Source organism: Thermobia domestica, chromosome 12 (genome assembly GCF_964235325.1).
Source record: "Thermobia domestica chromosome 12, izTheDome1.hap1.1, whole genome shotgun sequence".
In the NCBI taxonomy this organism is placed as follows: domain Eukaryota; kingdom Metazoa; phylum Arthropoda; class Insecta; order Zygentoma; family Lepismatidae; genus Thermobia; species Thermobia domestica.
In genome coordinates, this window is record NC_137465.1 from 89,508,736 (window position 1) to 89,526,768 (window position 18,033).

The 18,033-nt window shown below is 36.7% G+C and overlaps 1 protein-coding gene across 1 annotated transcript in view; it reads left to right on the top strand.

Moving 5' to 3' along the window:
* The window catches only part of LOC145666539 (phenoloxidase 1-like), an 817,003-nt gene that overhangs the window by 206,965 nt on the left and 592,005 nt on the right, over positions 1-18,033 (top strand). Inside the window, exon 5 of the mRNA XM_081733851.1 lies at positions 12,530-12,732. Within this exon, the coding sequence (XP_081589977.1) occupies positions 12,530-12,732 (203 nt within the window). The remainder of the gene's footprint in view (positions 1-12,529; positions 12,733-18,033) is intronic.

Sequence of the window (18,033 nt, forward strand, 5' to 3'; positions counted from 1 at the left end):
CAAAGACTCGTACAACGGATGAAAGATAACAACTGTGTGTGGTTTTCTAGCGCCTATTTTCCAAATAACAATTTGACGGGAATTGTATTGTTCTTTTTCCGTACTCAAGATGGCAGCTATTTCTGTTCCTCTACGAACATCTAAAATAGGGCCATGGGTGCGTCTACATGTAGGTTCGAAAATCAAATGAGGATAGTCTGAAGGTTCTTGGCTCAGTTGTTTCAGCAGACCAATGAAAGGGTTAACAGCATATAAATACTTTGTGATTGCTTCAACAACGACTTCATTTAAAGCCATTCCCTTGGCAAGTCTCATACGCTCTTCTCCGTCATCAATGTACATGCCACATGGATTATTCGATGCAGTGTATGCTAAATCAAATACTCTATGGCAAGTACGGCCCTGTATTTTTAAAAATGAAACACCTGTACTCGGATGCTTAAAACCATGAGATACTCCCAGCGCACTAAATGCAACGATATTGTTGTACGGTCTAGGTTGTTTTAAAAACGGTGGCATAGTATAGAAATCGCTGTCAAGTTGTGGAAAATCAGGTACAATGTAAGCATTTTAACCGCAACACCACTTTTTACGAGTTTTTTCTTCATGAAATAATGGAGCTTTACAATACTGACATTTGAAACAGACAGGATTTAGAAGTGAAATAACTTTCAGTTGGTACTTGAGGATATTATTAAGTTGAGCACCACTGTAATGGCCAATGAGACTTCCTTTCCTTATTGTTCCTGGAAGATGGCGGGACCGATTTTTATCATTTTTCAAATTTTCATGTGTTTCGACATAACGTCGAACTGCATCCCTATGCTGTTCCTCTGGACTAAAAGGCGACTGCTTAAGTCGACCCATGCCTATTTTCTTTTTAGGACGACCAAGGGTACTGCTTTTGATGTTAATAGCACACAAGGTAGGCCAAGTTGCAAATTCTTCGCAGTTTACAGAATTCAAAACTACAGTGTGTTGGGAATAAGAATTTTCAAGTTCCATAGTAACCTGTTTTATTATACTAGAATTCTTATTCTTTCGGCAACCTACTGCTTTCTTTCTTGGACGACCAGACCTTTTAGGCACATAAGAAGTCAAGGGGGAAGGTAATATAACAGAATAATTACAATCACTCTCATCAATAGGAAGTTCAGGTGGAATTGAACTTCCTCTTTTTTGGTCTCCCACATTTAGAAGTAGAAGAGTGTTCAATACGTAGAGGGGATTCAGCAACAAACCTAGTTTGAAGTGGTGAAACATATGGAAGAGCTGGTGAAGGAAGTGGTGTAGTAATTGGCCTCAATAGACTGAAGTGGCCACTCTCGCGCGGTCCAGTGAGCAATGCGATAATCATATCCCACTCACGGTTGCCCTCATCACGCAGTACTTCCTGACCCTCTATGATAATGAAACGTCGCTCAAAAAGAAGAGCAGCAGCCATGAACTCCACATAAGTAGCAAACGTGTAAGGCGAAAGCATGTGTGCCTGATACGCATCTACTGTCATTGGTTCACCGGTACCATGGTGTAAGATATAGGGACCATAGAAAGCGTAGTGTTCAACTATGTATTGGACCACATCTTTACGTATGTTCATCGCATACTCTTCAGTACCAAACAATGCCAAACTAAATGTCCGGAAGAAACAAGCAGTAGCGAAGGGTGATGATTTCATCAGGGTAGGCCCGTAATAATAACAATAACAATAATAATAATAATAATAATAATAATAATAATAATAGTAATAATAATAATAATAATAATAATAATAATAATAATAATAATAATAATAATAATCTTACCTGGATTATTTATATCTTCTTATAAATTAATTCCAAGCGCCTGTTTTTCTTCTCGGCAAACACGTCTATTATTTTCTCCTTAAAAGCTGTCTAATGTCCTTAACAGCTTCTTTTCTATAGCGATGGAAGCCAACCCACTAAGTCTATCGTTTTTCATTGTATTCCTCAGGAATGTTTTAATTCTCTTGAGGGCACTCATGCTTCTCTCACATGATGCTGTGGTGACTGGAATGCTCAAGCTCAAATGTAACAAACGAAGACATTCCGTATACATTTCTTGCAGGCCATTTGATATAATATACTGAAGTAGATTAAGAGGTTTGAGGTATTTATTTTCGTCGGAATAGATGACTGTCAGCTCATTCCGCAGCTGCTCTGCGTCAAAGAAGGGATAGAGTTTAAGAAGATTATGTAGTTTCTTCCGAGGAAAATCACTTTTGTAAGCCTTAAACTGTTCACAATCAAGCAGTTCTACAAACTCTAAAGAGGACAAATCACGAAAACGCATTTCCATCTGAACCGCAAGCGGGTCCAAAATTTCATACGAGAGTACTTTTAAGGTTTGCTTTTCCTTGTCGCCGAACTGCAACGAACTGATATCTTCACTTTCCATAATGCATTAATGCACAGTCTCTTCCGAACACAGTTTTTTTAATGCAGACAATGTTTGCATGACTTCTTTGCAGCACAGTGTGATATCGGAAGAACACCTTTTTTGCAAAATAAGAAACAGATTTTCCGTAAACACAAATATTTTGCTATACAAACACAACAAAAAGACAAATTCACATGAATTTAAGCGTAACTGTAGACCACTGGCAGCGCTTCTTGAATCCGAATCCCAATTTTCGTAATCAAATTCGCGAATGTGAGTCATGGCTCATTTTAATTCGCTGTAATGAGATTTAATTGTTTCAACTGCGCGCGAGTGATAATTCCACCGTGTGGAATTGTGGGTGGGGAAGATGGAAACCCTGTTCTCTTAATAGCTCAATTCTCTTGGTTGATCTTGAGAAAAACGAATGGAAAGCAGTCAAGTCACAAACAAACAATTTTACACGTTTTATGGTCTTTGCACCGTGTAGTAACACCAAATTCAACCTTGAGCGTAACAGTGTATAAACAATGCATACGGACATTCTTTTTTCACATAATACTGCACACCTCCTTTCGAAGAAGCCATTACAGACGCACCGTCGTACGTTTGACACACAAGTTTATTTTTTTTCTGCATTGAGTTCCTTCAGAACACGGAGAATGACTTCTGACATTCCTTGTGCAGTCTTATTACGTGACACATCGAAGAACCCTACAAACCTCTCTTGTATTTGATCATTCAAACAATATCGCATGATCACACTCATTTGCGCTCTACAAGAAACATCTGTTGTTTCATCTACTTGCAGTGAAACAAACTCTGCGCGTAAAATTTCATCTTTAATTATATCATTCAAAACACACGACACACATTCAATCAAATCATTTTGTATATCACTTGATGTTCCTTTAAAAACAGAGTCAGACTCTAAATGCTCTCTCATAAGTTGCTCTTTTTGTGCTAAAAATTCCAACAACTCCAAATAAATCCCCATGTTATCAGATGCAACGTTCTCAACATGACCTCTAAAAGATAATTCCTGCTTACCGAGAAAACAAGCAACTTGAATTAAACGGCCTAAAATTCTTCTATTAGTAGCGACTTTTTCATTATGTTTTAGTATCTGAAGGCGAATAGCTTCGGACACAGTACACTCAATTCTTTGCGTTCGGCCTAGTAAATAAAAGCTTTCACTGTTCTTTATGTGTTTTTCAGACCCTTGATGTTTCGTTGCTTTACGTGCGAAATTTTTCAAGGAGATAATTCCTTCTTTTGTCCATTCTGCTTCACCACCGAACATAAGACAATGAAAACAATACATTCTATTGTTGTATCCAGTCAGCCACTTATATTTTTCATACCAATGCATGCAGAATTTTCTTACCTTCTTACCGTCTGTTTGTTCTATTTTCAATATTGGCGTTGGTCTTCGTTCTTTAATAATACACTTATTTTCATAAGAACACTGAGATAGGGGATTTTTTAATAAGAAATATATTAGATTCATATTCTCCGACCACTCAGGCATTTTTCTCGTTCACTTTTACAAATGTAATAAATAAACACAATAAAAAGCCACTGACAAAAACAAAAACACCCACACTTCCACTCAATTGTAATACACACCATGTGCTCTTGCTCTCGAATCGAAGTCGAAGACAGTCGAAAGAGCACTCTGGTGGACACATACGTAAAACGAAAGTCGACAAGTGCTGAGGCCGGTCTCCTTTGCAGGTTATCTTCTGCTTCTGCTGCGTTCGCCTCGGTTGCCACTTGCAGGTTATCAGCAGCACGTTTTCTCGCGCGTTTTCCTCAGCAGCTGAGACACTGCTTGCGGAGCCTCAAATCAGTGTTGCTAACCACGATTTCTTTATCTTACAATAAAATATTTTTCGTCAACTTATATTATCTAACATTCTGTAAAAAGAAATAAGAATAAATTATGAATTGTAATTTCTGAAAGTAAATGGGTAGGCCGGGCCTCAGGGCCTCTTACCACCCTTCGCCACTGGAAACAAGCCCCATCTCCACGCACATTGTGCACATGAAACTTAGTTATTTCTTGATCAATGCATATTGCAAATTCTTTGGAGTGTACAGAATTGAAAACTATATTGTTTTGGGAATAAGGATTTTCAAGTTCCATAGTAACCTGTTTTAGTATATTAGAATTCTTATTCTTTCGGCAACCTACTGCTTTCTTTCTTGGACGACCAGATCTTTTACGCACATTAGAAGTCAAAGATGAAGGTAATATAACAGAATAATTACAATCACTCATCAATAGGAAGTTCAGGTGGAATTGAAGTGGCTTTTGGTGGACGACCCAACTTCCTCTTTTTTGGTCTCCCACATTTAGAAGTAGAAGAGTGTTCAATACGTAGAGGGGATTCAGCAACAAACCTAGTTTGAAGTGGTGAAACATATGGAAGAGCTGGTGAAGGAAGTGGTGTAGTAATTGGCCTCAATAGACTGAAGTGGCCACTCTCGCGCGGTCCAGTGAGCAATGCGATAATCATATCCCACTCACGGTTGCCCTCATCACACAGTACTTCCTGACCCTCTATGGTAATGAAACGTCGCTCAAAAAGAAGAGCAGCAGCCATGAACTCCACATAAGTAGCAAACGTGTAAGGCGAAAGCATGTGTGCCTGATACGCATCTACTGTCATTGGTTCACCGGTACCATGGTGTAAGATAAAGGGGCCATAGAAAGCGTAGTGTTCAACTATGTATTGGACCACATCTTTACGTACGTTCATCGCATACTCTTCAGTACCAAACAATGCCAAACTAAATGTCCGGAAGAAACAAGCCCCATCTCCACGCACATTGTGCACATGAAACTTAGTTATTTATTGATCAATGCATAACTGGAGATTATTCATTATGATTTAATCAAATAATAATTGTTAAGGATAAAGTAGTTTTATATATAGTTAGGAATATATAATTAAGAATTGCCAAACGACGTAAACTATTTGAAATATTACTTCTTACAGCAAGTGTGTGTTCTGAAAGGTGTGTTCTTACAGCAATTCTCTAAGTTTGTACTTTAGTAATGTGGTTTTCCTCCGAAGAGAAAGCACAGGAAGTAATCGTTAGCCGATAGAAATGCCTAAGTCGTCAACTTGTTTCAAGTATCTCTGCCTCCGAAGAGGAGAGTATCAAGATAAATCGTTAAACCTAAAGAATAGCAAAGTCGTCTAAGTTGAGATCAAGTTGGTGTGTCAGCCTCCGTAGAGGATCAAAAACAATTATTCGACGGTTGTTTCCTTCAACCTCAGAGAGGAAGGTACTCCAACCGTATATATGATGTTCGCGCTTAAAACCAATGGGGATGGAAAACCTAGGTGAAACGTACAAGCATACCGAATTTCAAGCTTTTATTCCAATTCAAAGTACCTAAAACATGAGATTATACGTCATAAAGGTCCATTTAAATAACACGGGGAAATTCTTCATTCCCTCTTTAGAACCCCTAAATATTAAAAGTATTCACTTCTGGCATTTTTCTGTGGGTTTGTCCCGAAAAGCCACAATCATATCAAATTTAATTATTGTAACCCTACAGGAAGTGCTCAATAATTTGAGGGTGTAAAAGGTGTCCCATATAAATAACATGGAAAAGATTTTTCAGTTCCCTATAAAACCACTCTAAAGTGGGAATTTTTTACTTTTGGCAATTTTTCTGTCGGTTAGTCCTGGAAGGCTACTATCATGCCAAATTTCATCATTCTAATCTTGCCGCAAGTGCCTAAACATTTTGGGGTATAGAAGACGCCCCTATAAATAACATTGGAAGAATTTTTCAGTTCCCCATAAAACCACTTTACGTTTAGAAATTTTCATTTCTGATAATTCAATTAGGTAAAGCTAACGAAAACGTACAAGTATACCGAATTTGAAGTTTTTATTCCAATTCTAAGTACCTAAAACATGAGATTGTAGGTCCAGAAAAAGTCTCATTTAAATAACATGGGGAAATTCTTCATCCCCTCTTTAGACCCCCGAAAAATTAAAAATATTCACTTCTGGCATTTTTCTGTGGGTTTGTCCCGAAAAGCCACAATCATATCAAATTTAATCATTGTAGCCCTACAGGAACTGCTCAATAATTTGAGGGTGTAAAAGATGTCCCATATAAATAACATGGAAAAGATTTTTCAGTTCCCTATAAAACCACTCTAAAGTGGGAATTTTTTACTTTTGGCAATTTTCCTGTCGGTTAGTTCTGGAAGGCTACAATCATGCCAAATTTCATCATTCTAATCTTGCCGGAAGTGCCTAAACATTTTGGGGTATAGAAGACGCCCCTATAAATAACATTGGAAGAATTTTTCAGTTCCCCATAAAACCACTTTACGTTTAGAAATTTTCATTTCTGATAATTCAATTAGTTAAAGCTAACGAAAACGTACAAGTATACCGAATTTGAAGTTTTTATTCCAATTCTAAGTACCTAAAACATGAGATTGTAGGTCCAGAAAAAGTCTCATTTAAATAACATGGGGAAATTCTTCATCCCCTCTTTAGACCCCCGAAAAATTAAAAATATTCACTTTTGGCAATTTTCCTGTGGGTTTGTCCCGAAAAGCTATAATCATATCAAATTTAATCATTGTAGCCCTACAGGAAGTGCTCAATAATTTGAGGGTGTAAAAGGTGTCCCATATAAATAACATGGGAAAGATTTTTCAGTTCCCTATAAAACCACTCTAAAGTTGGAATTTTTTACTTTTGGCAATTTTTCTGTCGGTTAGTCCTGGAAGGCTACAATCACACCAAATTTCATCATTCTAATCTTGCCGAAAATGCCTAAACATTTTGGGGTATAGAAGACGTCAAATATAAATAACATTGGAAAGATTTTTCCGTTCCCTATAAAACCACTTTACGTTTAGATATTTTCATTCCTGATGATTCACTTAGGTAAAGCTAACGAAAACGTACAAGCATACCGAATTTGAAGTTTTTATTCCAATTCTAAGTACCTAAAACATGAGATTATAAGTCCAAAAAAAGGTCCATTTAAATAACATGGGGAAATTTTTCATCCCGTCTTTAGACCCCCTAAAAATTAAAAATATTCACTATTGATAATTTTCCTGTGGGTTAGTTCCGGAAAGCTACAATCATGCCAATGCCAAATTTAAACATTGTAGCCCTACTGGAAGTGCTCAATAATTTATATCAGCTCATGGATAGTTAGTTATATATAGTTAGGATTAGGAAATGAAATGAAATCTGTGAGTTTTACGTCCCACGGTTATGCCGGTTAGGCTAAAGGAGACGGTGATGATGAGAGATGAGTGAAATGGTGGAATGAAGCAAGTGGGAGGAAACGGGAGAACCCCGAGAAAACCCACGAGCACGGTGTTTGTCCACCACAAAGTTCACTTGCTGGGATCGAACCCGGGACCCCAAGCACCAGAGGTGAACGCTCTACCACTGAGCCACCGCGCCCCCCTAGTTAGGATTAGGATAATGGGAATTTAAAATATTGTAGAAATTGATCTTTTTCTTCTCAAAGTCAAAATTTTCGAAGGTGATGAGACTAATATCAACTTGCTGATATACAGAGTTTGATCTGTTTATCTTAAATGTGTTGTAAGATATATTTTGATATTGTGATCAGTGTTGTGACGTAGATTTCCGAAACTTCCGGTTGGCATATAGGTATAAATGTTGAATTAAAAATTGTTGTTTTGTTGAGACGTTTCATTGATTCCGAAACACCGATTCTAGATGTCTCTTAGCATTTTTGCTCTATGGTTAGCAATATCTAGACCGGAACTACTACTAAACTACACTTTCGGTTTTAGTAGAGTAGTCATGAGATGACCCTTTTACTTGAGACATTAAATCGAAAACTAGCTTGTCGCTTCTATTACCGTTTTTGTCGGATGACGATCAACAATGTAACTAGAAACTTTATTTCTAGCAGTTTTGGTTCGAATAGAGGTTGACGCAGTAAACGGAATCTATCCTTGAAACGCTGAATCAGTTATAAAAAATACCGCATCTCGATAACTTAATATTTTTGTTCTGACAGGTGTCGAGAGACGCAGGAGACTTTTGATATTTAAGCATAGCATAGTTTGCAAGTCTAATATCCCTGCTGGAGCCAAGTTATAATTATGTTCATTTCAGAAGGTTCTGCCATTTCCTGTGATGATAAGGTTTGATCTTTAGAGTTGATCTTTATACAATGAGAAAAATATTATAGTTATATATATTTTATTTTTCTTTAGGTATAATGTCCAACGATTATACTGTGGGGTTAAGGGAGACGGTGATAATGACATGCATGATAATGATGGAATGCAAAAGTGGAAAAAACGGACGAATCTCAGAAGATCCATGCTTTTTATAAAATTCTTGATCATTGTAACATTCTCTAAAGACATAACTTTGAATTATTTGCAAATATTAAAAAAAAACTTGAATAAAGACAATAATACTAAGAAACATTATTAGTAAAAAACATTATTGTTTAAAGAATTGACAGAATCAAGCTTTTCTAAAAAAGTTACATTAGGGTATGGGATTTGAACTGACGATCGTGGAAAAAGTTGAACGCTCAACGAACACGCATTAACAAAGTACTCTACGAAAGCAACTTAACATACATTTACTTGGTCCTATCTAGTAACACTCACTTATAAGGAAATCACTGAGATAAAATGCCTTATCGTTTTGCTTTTTTGTGTCTTATTGCTATTTGACCTTTTGTTTGTGTAAAATCTTTAATTCGTATGATTGTTAAAGCTGTGCTATATGTATAGTAGCTAACATTATGAAAGATTTACATCACATTATGCTTCTAATAGAGCATAAAATTCCTTCTCTTTTCGCAAATATCGCTGCGCGTTTGCCACGTTTACGAGGAACTTGGAAATTGGCGATCAATGTTTCTGAGATTTCTATTTTTTAATTAAAACTTGCTCATTTCTTAATTTTTTATTGAAAAGTTTTTTTTTTTTTTTTTTTTGAAACATGTGTTTCCCTCTTCTGCATATTTCCAAGAAAACACATGACAATTTTTATCATAAGAAAAAGAGTTATACTCATTTATGTTATTTCTAAAGACTTGTGACAGAAATTCTGGACAGAAGTGTTCTTATAGAAAACGAGGAACTACAACAAGACTATGTGAAGGGACTTTTTTTTAATTGTCATTATATTGATTTGCTACAGTATGGTCCCGTGATTGAAAAATATGAATGCATAAAAACAAATCCCATTTGTTAATTTATAGTGAAAGAAGATTCAGAAATCTTATTTAGCGCGAATAACCTCGTTCACTGGAAACCGTGCTTGTTGCAGAAGCACTGCAACGACCAGTCCCTTTAACTTCTGAGATATAGGAAAGGAGACTTAACATTTGCTCTAATTGCCGCGCTGAAGGAACCTGGTCGTTGTATGCTGTCTGCTACACAATACAAATTAGAGACTCTGTGACGGATTATTTTACGCTTTTTAAACGGATTAACGGATCGGACTTTTACATAAGTAAAAAAATGTTATTTAAAGAGTATATATGCGAGTATTGAAAATTATTTTTTATGTTCTTTACTACTATTGATAATAATATTTTTCTTGAAATACTTTGGTCGTTGCGCAACGCTGCAACGCTAACATTAGCCGCCTCTGCATCATCATATAGTTCCTTCTTAGCCAACGCCCCAACCATCTTTTAAAACTATTAGAACAGAAAACTTCCAAATTATTTGAACAAAGAAACGTAATTATATGAAAGCTAAAGTTACTGAACTTCAAAATAACTGTAAAAATAAAAATTATTGTGACATGTATAAATGCATCAATGCATTTAATAAAGGCTATTAACTTCGAGATTATATATCAAGGAAACCAAACGGAACAATTCTCACGGATACGCATACTAGTTTGAATATGTGAAAATATTTCTTTTGCAAGTTGCGAAACACATAGCTAAAAATAATGTTTGTGGAGAGAGAAAGTAAAGTACTTACAGCTGAACTTTATATTCCAGAGACAACCGAACAAAACTTGGAATTGTTATAAAGAAATTAAAGAAATAAAAATCTGTGGATGCAGACAGAATTCTCATTGAGTAAATTTAGTTGGAGGAGGAAAATTGTAGAACGAGATACACAAACTTTTTTCCCAAGTGGAACAAGTGGGAATTGCCACAGGAGAGGAAAGAATCTATCATTGTTCAGTTCACATAAAAGAAAACAAAACTGATTGCAATATTTATCGATGTTCTATCTTTTGTTACATTCTATAAAATTCTCTCAAACATTCAATTAGTAAGATTGACTCTATACACAGATAAAAAAGTTAGAGGTTATCTGTGGATTTAGGCAAAATCGATCGACCAATTATTTACCTCTTGCCATATTCTCAGAAAGAAATTGGAATACGATACCCTGGTACATTATTCATTTCAGAAAGGTGTACGACTCGGTTAGGAGGGTAACATTGTACATTCTTAACGAAGAAACATAGTCACATTAATAAAGATGTCTGTAAATAAAACTCAAAGTAAAGCCCGAGTTAGGAAATATACTTGTCCACGGGCTTCCGCGTCGAGAGGGCATCAAGCAAGGAGACCCGTTGCCGGCATTATTTTTCAACTTTGTTCTGGAATACGCTATAAACAAAATTAAAGATGGCAACCAGGATCTAGAGTTGTATGACACTGATCAGATTATAGCGTATACGGATGATGCCAATGTGATAGGAGATTATACCAAAACGGAATGCACGGGGTTCTTTAATCGCCATCACGAACATGATTTTAAAAATAAAAAAGAAACTAAATATATAAAAATTTGCCGGTGACCGTATTACTGTAAATTAATTATAAGCTAAAATATTAAAAAATACTTTTCACAATGTGGATACTTCCAAATACGTAGGATCAACATTAACACACCAAAACTATCTCCATGAAAAAACTAAATGTGCACTGATAGCAAGGAATTCGTCTTCGCGAATTCTGTCGAAGAACTGAAAGCTTGGTTGCAAAACATGATCACTTATTTTACGGGAGATCATAAATTAAAAGTGTTTGAAAACAAAATCTGGAGGCGAATATTCCAATACAAAAGGAATAGAGAAGGGGAAATGGCGGAAACTTCTGAACGAGGCACTACTTAATTTGTACCGTTGGATTAGAGTTTATCATCCCTTTGAGCATCAAGCCTAACGAGACGTAGACCTACAGCTTAACATGGGAATAAAATAACATGAGTTCTCGCCGGGAATCTAACATTGTTAGACTCTTTAGGCCTTATACAGAGTCGTTTTGACGTATGATTAGCGTCATACTAAAGGCCTGACTACTGCAGGAAACCTATGTTAGCCGCACTCTTTAGTATGGCTTTAAGCACACGTCATAATGACTTTGCATAAGACCCATTTAGTCTAGGGAACCCTGGTGCGCACATCATGTAACCAGAATGGAAGAAAGTTGAAACGCTTTCAAAATTTTAGCTGAAAACTCAATTGAGGAAAAAATACCGTATTAGGAAGGCGTACACGTAGATGGGAAGATAATATCTGTATTAAAACAAATCTGGCACAAATAGGAAGAAAATAGAAATGGATCCAGTTATCTAAGGACACAAATCAATTTAAAGGTTTTGTGATTGCAGCATTGCACCGTCTGGTTCCATGTCATTGATTTACTTAAATTCCTGTGCATTTTGGCTACTTTTACAACTTCCAAAATTAGTGAAAAACGAAAAAATAACAAAATATATTAATTATAGCTATCTGGTGGTTTGAAATAAAATTGTCAATGTTTCAAGATATCCTGGTGTAATATGCTCTGCCAGTTACAATATAATAATTTAGGTTTCTACGAACTCTAACTGTTAAATTAACTTTAATACTAAAGTATTTCTGTTAATATGAAACTTACAAAAGCAGCAAATTTAAAGGATATCTAATAATTAAAACTAGTCAGTTTTGTTACACATTTGTGTTAACAAAATTTATCTGTTTATTTTAAAATGTCGTAACTTCCAGCTAAGAAACTTGTAGGCGTATATTGAAGAACCTGTGAATAGATATGAAAATCTGATCTCATGTTTATGGATTGGAAACTAAAACTAAAAACATTTTCTCGCAGGAACCAATTGAAGTGGCAATACGGCCTACTGCTTCAGATGATGAAGAAGAACAACGTATTGCTTACTTTCGTGAAGACATTGGAATTAATTTACATCACTGGCATTGGCATTTAGTATACCCGACGATTGGAGGTGAAGCAATTGTTAGAAAGGACAGACGGGGTGAACTTTTCTTCTATATGCATCATCAAATTCTAGCAAGGTAGTAATTTCAATTATAATTGATTTACTATATTCGCTTGTAGAGCAGATTAAATTAGAAAAATAAAATGTATGATTGGTGAGCATGTTGTTATATATTGGCGTAACAGCCCTTTTCGTGGACCTAAGCCGCCCCAACGCCATCTGTTATCGGCCATACGAGAATCGAACCCGGGACCACGTGGATATGAGTCCAATGCTGTAACCACTAGACTACTGTGTCTATCTATCTAATATAATCTAATAGATATACCTTAATTTAAATATTTCCTCATAGGTTCAAGATACATCATATTATTAATTAAAGTCAGTATTTTAAAATTAACTCTATAACGTAAGAAACTCGTAAAAATAAGTCCTGCTTATAAAGTCATCAACAGAAGTAAATAGCCGATTTCATATCAAAATGCATATTATATAGACTATTTTCTTTTGTTGATAATTGTACCAATTTTATCTTGTCAGGGTTGTAATTGCTATCTTCATCGTATATTGTGCATTATATGTACTTTGCAGATACTACTTGAATAGTAATGCGCCGAATAGCACTCATATGACTTACATATTCAGCCTTTTAAGAGGTCCGAATGTGATTACTTGCACTATATTCCAAAAAACGGCATTCCATTAGTACACAAGTTTAAAATCAAAATTTGCAGTTCCAATACACTATATTAATTATATTAAGATGTATCTCGCAGAAATAGGGATACAAAATAGAAACTGGATAAAGTTGGCTAAGGATAGAAGTTAATGGAGAGCTTTTGTTAACGCGGCATTCGATCTCTGCGTTCCACAGGCCATACAGTTAGTTAGTTAGTTTAATATACTGTAGGAGACACATACTAATTGTAATTTCTGTAAAGGGGATGGGTGGATAAGAATAGTGATATGGCCCCAGATGAATCTTGGGATGAGGGTGGTATGTAGGTACCCTCAAAACACGTTAATCCCTCATGTTTCAAACCTCAACTCCCATTGTTTCATCAAAATTGGCGCAAAATCGGAAAAGTGAGAATAATTTATTTCTCAAGAATGGCTCAGTTGATTTTGGTAAAACTTGGATGTATGTATAGGTGTATACAAGGGCTTCGTCTGAAAATGTTAAGAGTTCCCCCCACCATTTCTCCCCCTCAAATTATTCGATTCAATATTTTGTGCACCTTGAGTTGTTGAGTTGATTTTAGTTTAGCGTCCCTTTCAGCAGCGAGGCTATATGAGACGTGGACCTACTGATTAGCGTGGAATTCGAACCACATGAGCTCCCGCCAGGAAACGAACCCGGGTCTTCCATGCCAAAGGCGTTAACGCTAACCGCTTAACCACGGTGGAGCTATTTGTGCCTTTTTTAACGTAGGATGGTCTGCGAGAACAATTATGAAAAATAGGTTTTAAGTAGAATACAGGCTGAATAAACGGCTGAGTCAGCAAAAAATTATATTGTTTTCCTAGAATTCGAAGGCAAGTTTCAACAGGCCTTTAGTTGTTATGCTCATAGCCTTTTAGGGCTACCACCAGGAGCCCCGTGGGAAAGGTTTGGTTGTGGGAACCCGCCGTTGCTATGCTCATAGTCTTGGACGCCTTTCAGTTATAGAAACAGATGAAACATGCCTTTTTCGTGTTCTTGTTGTGTATTGGCTAGTTATTTGAACCCCCCACCCCCACTCCCTTCTGCGAAGAACGCAAGCGAAACGTATGTGCTTGTGTAGATCATTCTGTTAGCAGCTGTTACAAAGGAAGAAACGTCAAATTTAAAGATGTCATCGTCAATGAGTTTATTAGATAAGCTTAATAAGTCATCAATGGTACCATTTACAAAAATGCGAGACTTGGAGATTGGAGTACCATTTCGTTTGCAACGGTATATGGTAGGAAGGCATGTGTGACATTTGAAGGAGGCGACAACTGGTAGGCGTCCAAGACTATGAGCATAGCAACAGCGGGTTCCCACAACCAAAATTTTCCCACGGGGCTCCTGGTGGTAGCCCAGAAGGTTATGAGCATAACAACTAAAGGCGTGTTGAAACCTGCCTTCGAATTCTAGGGAAAAATATCGAATTCTAGGAGAACAAGATAATTTTTTACTGACTCAGCCGTCAATCCAGCCTGTATTCTACTTTTTAGATGTCGCTTTAACCCTAGAGTGACATTTTTTTTTTTCAAAATTGTATCACGGGTACATCATGGTCAAAATTCGCCAAAACCAATCATACCGTACCTATAAGTGGCAATTGCAAAAAGAACAGCTATTGACGTAGCTTTTGCATATTCGCTACGTGAAAGAATAAAAATCACACCTAAAACGCGCAAACTCATTGAGGCTCCATTTTATAGCCTGTGCCGGTTCCATCCCCATTTTGGACCGAAGTGAAACTGTTGATATTGGTGCCTGTTTCATATGAATCAAGCAGCCTGAACATGAATATGAGGTACATAATGCCTCACCATAAGGTGCATTTATATTCCAATGGCAATCGATACTGTCCGAACCATATCATTCATCAGCGTTTTTACGAAGATGGTCTATTCAAGATAGAAGTATATTCGAATTGAAGCACAATCCGATTATGTGGGTCGAGCTGTATTATACAGAATTTGTACGTGGAATGCAATAAACCATTTTTAGACCAGAAGGACTCGGTCTTCTTCCTTTTGATATTAATCGAAAATCCAGAAACCAGCGCAAAAAAAAAAAAAAAAAAAGAGCAAAATATTCGATCACAACAACATTCGTGTGGTCATAAATGAAAACAGTGACGAGGACTGAAGTACATACTACAATGTTCTTTTCATCCTTATTTTCTTACACATGGAAATATTTGTACTTAACCGTTTGGATTATATTTTCTTCTATTTCTTAGATGAAATGTTCCTTTTATTGAAATGTTCCAGTTTTCCACTAACTTTACTCCATGAGTTGTGAAATCCAAGAAGAGTATAGGTATATCTGCAGTAAGTTATATAATAGTATTTTCTGAAGCAATAGTGGCTTTCATATCCCCACCCCAGGACCTATGAGAGACACTACAACAAAGGTTACATTACATTGTGTTGTTGATGGTTATCCTCTTTTCAGCTGAGGTTATTTCACTTTGATTGGACACTGTAGGTATAAGTAACATTGATTTGTTTTACTTGAACAGTCACATTGAAACTTCAGGCATCCACATTTGGGGTACTTAAAGGGATCTAATGGTAACTTGAATGTCATATTCATGTTCAGGCTGCTTGATTCGTATGAAAAAAAAAAAAAAAAACAATATCAACAGTTTTACTTCGGTCCAAAATGGGGATCAGACCGGCTAAGGCTCAGTGAGTATGGCGCTTTTTAGGAGTGATATCTCACTCATTCACGTAGGGAATATGCAAAAGCTATGCCAATAGCTATTCTTTTTGCAATTGCCCCTTACAGGTGCGGTATGATTGATTTTGGCGAATTTTGACCATGGTGTACCCGTGACACAATTTTGGAAAAATTTGTTATTCTAGAGTTAAAGCGACATCTAAAACCTACTTGTTCATAATTATGGTCACACACTATCCTAGGTAAGAAGGGCACAAATATAGAATCAAATTTTATGAGGGGGAGAAATGGTGGGGGAAGCTCTTAAATTTTTGAGACGAAGCCCTTGTACACCTATACATACATCCAAGTTTGAACAAAATCGACTGGGCCATTCTTGACAAATAAATTATTCTCACTTTTCCGATTTTGCGCCATTTTTCATGAACCAATGGGAGTTGAGGTTTGAAACATGAGGGATCAACGTATCTTGAGGGTACTACATACCACCCTCATCCCAAGATTCATCTGGGGCATTTCACTATGCTTATCCACCCATACCCTTTCTGTGAATTCACTAATTCTTTATAAGTGAATGTAACTTCTTAAATAACGTATTCGTTGATCTCTTGCTTAAATGTTTAAAAAGAACTATAAGCATACCTAACAAGAAATCATTATTATTAATGCCGACATTATTAATAGTAGTGATAGTATGCCTAGTAACAGTATTCTTACTACTAATAATAATGCCAATATGTATTTCTAGCCTATTATTTTCGTCTGAGATTTTTTGACGTAAATTTAATTTCAATAATTGACTCAATTTGTTTACTATTTTAATTTCTCTCAAGTTCTGATATTGAATTTATGTAAGATAATGATCCAGAAGATTACCATGAAAGTCAAAGAGCACGTACTAGTAACTGGAATTGAATATCATTCTCCTGTTCAGAAGACGAGAACGCAAACATTTTCGCCTCACAGTGACTATGTTAGGATAGGCAACTTAACCCTTAAAGACCCGAAGGGATTTAAATGTAGAAACGCTTGAATCCCGGCCATTTTAAAGGTATTATTAAAATTTTGTTACTCAGAAACTACTCTTTTAAAGTGAATGAAACTTTCAGGTTCAATCAAATAATATGTACTAATATAACAGAAAAGCAGCAATGCACTTAGCATTGTTAGCGTTGAATACACAGTGTTGCAAACTTTAAGGAATATTTTTTGTATGTTGGAAATCCAATAAAACGTACATTTTCCGATAATTTCGTGTAAATTGCAAACGACCATACAACTAAATATAAATAAGTTTAAATATACACTACATTTCACAATATGTCACTCCGCCCCTCCTCTTCCTTTGGGTGACATGTTAGGTGCGAGAACGTTTAGAAGCTCGGCGCGATGGGAGAGAACTAGTGCTAGGAACAGCATTGAGTGCGATATTGTAGCAATGTCTAAATATTAGATTCATCGTCCGTTTTAAAAGCATCGGAGTCGCTATCATCTACAGATGGTGATCAGAAAAATGGAAACACCTGAACGAAGTTGTAACTTACCAGATTAATATGGTGTCGGGCCATCTTTCGCCTTCAGAACAGCCTTGATGCGACATAGGAAGGAAGGATAGAGGTCGTGAATGGTAGCAAGTGGAATTTTACACCATTCCTCGTGCAGGGCATGTGAGAGAGGATGCAGGTGGAAATCGTCGCCGGAGTCGTGTTTCCAAGACGAACCATAGATGTTCAATTATGTTGAGATCTGGGGATTGGGCGGGCCAGGGGAGGTGTTGAACTTCATCCCGATGTTCCTAAAACCACGCTGAAACAACGCCAGCTGTGTGAATGGGTGCATTATCATCCTGGAAGATGGCGTCATTTTCCAGGAACAACATCCGGACCATAAGATGCAAGTGGTCTCCGAAAATTGCGACATAATCGTCCGCTAAGTGTGACCGCAGGACCCAATGAAAACCATGATATGGCGGCCCACAGCATCACTGAGCCGCCGCCA